General features: G+C 33.6%; 1 protein-coding gene across 1 annotated transcript; it reads left to right on the top strand.

The window, feature by feature from the left end:
* Positions 1 to 1,837: 1,837 nt before the first annotated feature.
* On the top strand, positions 1,838 to 3,449 carry LOC131042888 (transcription initiation factor IIF subunit beta). Its single transcript, XM_057976218.2, has 4 exons — positions 1,838 to 1,991; positions 2,078 to 2,152; positions 2,335 to 2,487; positions 2,895 to 3,449. The coding sequence occupies exons 1-4, from the start codon at positions 1,902 to 1,904 to the stop codon at positions 3,012 to 3,014; spliced, it is 438 nt and encodes a 145-aa protein (XP_057832201.2). The 5' UTR covers positions 1,838 to 1,901; the 3' UTR covers positions 3,015 to 3,449.
* The last annotated feature ends 1,660 nt before the right edge of the window (positions 3,450 to 5,109 follow it).

Genomic DNA, 5,109 nt, shown 5'->3' with positions numbered 1-5,109 from the left:
TAGCTTCGGTAAGATAAATGATTGAATGAGAGATAAATGAAGTCTCTCATTCAATCATTTATCTCATCGATAGACTATAATAGACTTCACTTATTATTCCTTTGTTCTATCATTTGATATTACTATTATAATTGCTCTCCTTATATATATGGTGCATTATCGGTTTTACCGATTATAATCATACAAACTGATTTTAAATTTACAATCATGCGAGGATCGTATTTCACAATCTGTGTTAATAAATAAACATTGCAATCTAACAATAAACAGTAACCTTGATATCCCGATTGTTATCGAGCTTCATTGTTAATGCCACCGATTAGTTATCGAGCTTCATTGTTACGCATTGACACCGATTAATATCGGCATTAGATTGGTTACGTATTGCAAATGAAAAGGCATGATCAAGTGGCATCTTGATCGGCCATGTCTAATAGACATGTCCGATCAAGGTGTCACTTGATCGTCCCTATTTTTTTTATATATACCGAACAATGATAAATGGAGAAAACATCGAAATTATCAATGCTCTATCTCCACCTGCAATATGCAGAATATAATTAATCACCAGAACAATTATATTGTGATAAACATTTACATTGAAATACAACAACATTATATATATACCTTGATCATTGAATTGGAATTTGAAAAACATTTTCAATTTTGTGCAAAGGATGTGTCCCCAAGGAGCATAGGATATATGTATTACATATTCAATAATGTGTTTTGCAAAAATGTAATTTTTATATGCTGAAAAGATAAAATGACATGCATGTGCTTGTCATAGTTTTACAAACTCGGTTCTCTCTGGACTTGTTTTTCACCCAGCAACTAATTCATTAGGCACTCTCGAGTTGAGTCAGTGCAGGAAACTCAAGTTCGCCATACTTTACAAGTTTACAACTAAGGCTTACAAGTTATTGCAGATTCGATTGGTGAATAAAATGTGCTGTGGGTCTAGTAAAACATGCCTGATTTTTTCGGTTTTTTTAATCATTTTGCGTTTAGTGATCAGGTTCTCAGTGATGTGAATTGACTGCTGAGCAGTCAAAAGTATTTATTGATGATTGATTAAAAAGTTAAAATTTAAAAACAATAAAATGATGAAAAATAGCAAGTGTCTTGAAGGCCTTAATCAGTGTATAGTGGCGGAAGCTCTGCCCCTTGGCCCTGCCCTATGTTGCAATAGGGATTGCACTAGGGGCACTGCCCGCATATTTCTGTTGGGGGCTGCCATCCCCAGAGTATCACCTCTCTGGTTTTAAAAAGAAAAACATAAAAGTAGTTTTGAGCTGTGCCAGATGGAAAAGTAGAGTTTTTCTCTCTATTTGGCTTTAGATAACAAAATTACTGTTTCCCCCCTACTTTGACAATTCCAGCCATTACTCTTCCTATTAAATCTTGAGTAATTGGATTACTTTTGTACTTTTGTTTTGCTTAGCCAATCCCAATGTTGAGTATTGCTACTATGCTCAAAATAGACTAATGTGTTCTAAGTTCATTTTTATGTGTTTCATGTATTATTTAAGTTTATTTTGTGTATATGTATATTTTTTTGTTTGTAAGTTTATGCTTGGGTCCCAGTTTTCAAACTGTGGTGATTTTGTACTCTAATTCATGGGTTTCAAGTCCTAAACATTGATGTATAAAATTCAAATACCTAATATGAATACAAACTTTTTAAAGTAACTTTCTATTGTCAAGCTAACTGTTCTAAGGCCTATGGGAGATCATGTTTTTACAGCTGGAACTGGATCAAATGTTGTGCAATTTTCATTCACATTGTATAAGTAGTAAGTGATGATGCCAATTGAAGTTCCATTTAGTAAAACCACAAATCAATACATGCATTAACAGGAAAGGTAGCTATTGATGGGAAAGTTGAACACAAGTTTGACATGAAGCCTCACAATCAGAACATTGAAGACTATCATAGGTTGTGTCGTGAGAGAACAAACAAATCGAACACCAAGACCAGACAAATTCAGGTGTGTAGTTTTTTTCTTTATAGAATAAATACTTTGCCATGTAATTTGGCTATTGAAATCTCTTTGTCCTGCTTTTTCTCCTTAAGATGATAGACAGTGACCGTGGAGGAGGCTACAATCCAATGCAAGGGATGATGGATTTTTCATCGTTTAATTCGAAGGTATGAACTTTAAGAACTTTTTTTGGTATTTCTCAAATTAGTGCCTTTGTTGCAACTTGTGTCATGCCTGCTGGCTGGAACTTGTATGTGTAGCCAGAAAGGCCAATGCAAGCTCAATGGTACTCTTATGCCCATAGTATAGCAGACTTACTTTTGCCCTTGTTGCTGTCACGTGAGTTCAGGATAGAAAGGGTGCTGCTGCAACAATTAAAACCCAAGAAATGAAAAGAACTAGAATGGACCGAAATGAGCTGGAGAACATTCTATTCAAGCTATTTGAGCGGCAATCTAACTGGACGATGAAACAACTTATAACAGAAACAGATCAGCCTCAGGTGACGATCTACTCATGCACTTTCCAGGAGATTTGTGATTACAAACTCTTGGTTGTATTGAAGTTTGTTGCTGTATTTCAAAGAATCAGTAATGAAAAAATAAGATTTCCTTAAATGCTTTTGTTGTGAAATTGTAAGTAGGATAATGTTACCTTGGGCTAATCTTGTCATCAAGCTTACTCACTTTCCAAAATTTTAAATCAAAATAATAGATAACTGAGATACCTGTCATTGACATTTAGAGCTCAGAAAATTTTTAATTTCTGTATGATTTCCCCAGGAATGTGTCATTTTTTACACATTTTTATCTCTTTTATTGTACTTTTGAATATCTTGTTATGCATTTTGTTCTACTTTTAAATTTTGGGTATTGATATTTCCTACATATGTTTTGATCATTGCAACAGCAATTTATAAAGGAGATACTAACGGATCTTGGCAATTACAACAAAAGGGGTGCAAATCAAGGAACTTATGAACTAAAACCTGAATATAAGAAAACTGCTGAAGAGATGGAGATGGATTAGTTTTTCTGCACCTTTGAAAAGGGATTTTACATGCATAATTACGAAGTTTGCATTGGTCCTCTAAAATTCAAAATTAAGCATTTGAAATGGCTACTTAAAATTAGTTACCATACATTACATGTAAAGGTAAATGTTCCATGGAACTAGGAAGCTTGAGGCATGGGAATGTTAATGATGTCCTTAATATTTCTCCACAATCGCAGAGAGAAATAACATTTCTAAATGTAAATATTTAAAATACTAATCTACACCAAGTGGGTAATAATTGAATGTTTTCTCATCATACATGTTAGAAATTGTCATGGGATTAGAGTAAGCCGTTGTGATGGTGAAGTTGTGATATGTATCCTTAGGGAATGGAGGTGAAGAGGGCATATTGTTCTTTATTTTCTGCTAAGCAATGTCAAATTGAAATTATTGGTTTTTTTTTTGTCATTTGCATTTCCCTTTGCAGGTTTTACTATTTTGGCTTATCATTGTAATTTTTTCATAGTGTGTTCTTTAACATGTTGGGTTTTCAATATGCACTTTTGTTTTGGTTGGTTAGATACATTTTCATTATTTTAGAGGTTGGTATGCTCATCGTTGTGAACAATTAACTTGTCAAATTAGGCTTATCATCATTTTGGTATTTCGCTAGGCTGCCGAGTCATTGTTTTAGTGTTTTTTACAATTATCCCATTAAAAAGGGATCATTCTTACTTAGTCAAATACTGTTTCTAAGTGTGTTTAACCAAGTAAAAATAACATGAGGTCATTCTTTCTTAGTTAAACATAGTTTCTAAGTGTGTTTAACCAAGTAAAAATAACAGGGGACCATTCTTTCTTAGTTAAACACAGTTTCTAAGTGTGTTTAACCAAGTAAAAATAATCCCCTCTTAATGGAGTAATCAAGAGAAAAAAGTCTAACAAGCAAATGGATGCCTACTCAAGTAGTGTTCTTAAAGCTAGGTTTTAATGGAGCTGCTAGAGGCAACTTGGTACCAATTATTGCAAGAGTGATCAGTTGATCTCCTATGGGATCCTTAATAAAGTAAGGCTTGTTTTTTCCTTGGTACCAATTCAAATAATGAAGCTAAGGCCTTAGCACTTCTTGAATGTTTGAAACTAGCTAAGCCAATAAATTGTAAGGTTTAGAAGATTGAGGTAAGTGTCAAGTCATCATTAATGGATAATTTGAAAGCTTGGAAATTGAAATAAACGTCATTGAGGAAATGAAGTTGATAAGTACCAACTTTTAAGGAATAAGGTTTAGTTACAATTTCAGAAAAAACAAAGAGATAGTAGATAGCTTAGCAAATGCAGGTGTTTCCCAATATCTCTCCACAACATATTGTGTTTTATTCTAATCAATGGAATATTGGTCTTATTTCTAATTTTGAGTCACCATCATTTTGAAATCCCATGATTTATTTGAGAAGGTGATATTAAACTTCGATTGTCTTAAGAATCTTTGAATTTTTTTTGTGTAGCATTCAAGCTATGTGCAATATAATTATGCATACTTAATGAGAGATTATGCAAAGAGGTTAACCAATTGATAATGATGGCTTTGATTTTGCATATTACTAGTTTGCATTTATTGGTCTTTGCCTTGTTTATTTTTGTTTCTAGTCTTGAGGTGGAAAAAAAAAGATTAAAGAGAGAAAAAAATTTGTCGATTGGTGAAACCTTGACAAACAAGCATCATGTGTAATCCATTATCCTTTAGCACGTTACATTGGGAGCAAGTTCCATCCATGTTAGCTCATTCACCACATCCATCTATTATCACTCATCCTCCATTATCCTTCATTCACTCTATATCCATACATATCCCTTTTCCACCTTTGATCTTGACAAGGTTAAGGATCTTTGTAGGCTTTGCATGTCTTATCTATTGCACTTGATCCACACCTTGAGCTCTTATACATTATTTTGTCCATTGTTTGCTTCCATCCTTCATTACCTCCTTTGATCTTGCTTATCCTATTTGCCTCCTATCAAAATTTATCCCTTGATCTTGATAAAAGTTAAACATGTTTTCAAAGACCTCTTGGCGTGTCCATTCCTTTGGACCACATGGCATTCCTTACATCATATCACTGCCTTATAT

The sequence above is a fragment of the Cryptomeria japonica genome, chromosome 1 (assembly GCF_030272615.1).
Source record: "Cryptomeria japonica chromosome 1, Sugi_1.0, whole genome shotgun sequence".
In the NCBI taxonomy this organism is placed as follows: domain Eukaryota; kingdom Viridiplantae; phylum Streptophyta; class Pinopsida; order Cupressales; family Cupressaceae; genus Cryptomeria; species Cryptomeria japonica.
The sequence above is the reverse complement of the archived record's forward strand: the minus strand, read 5'-3'. Positions and strand labels throughout refer to the sequence as shown.

Excerpts from the sequence above, each read along its gene's own strand:
- LOC131042888 (XM_057976218.2), top strand. The coding sequence starts at position 1,902 with ATGAAGCCTCACAATCAGAACATTGAAGACTATCATAGGTTGTGTCGT. Across the intron at positions 1,992-2,077 it reads CCAAGACCAGACAAATTCAG|ATGATAGACAGTGACCGTGG; the intron begins GTGTGTAGTTTT and ends TTTCTCCTTAAG. Across the intron at positions 2,153-2,334 it reads TTTCATCGTTTAATTCGAAG|GATAGAAAGGGTGCTGCTGC; the intron begins GTATGAACTTTA and ends ACGTGAGTTCAG.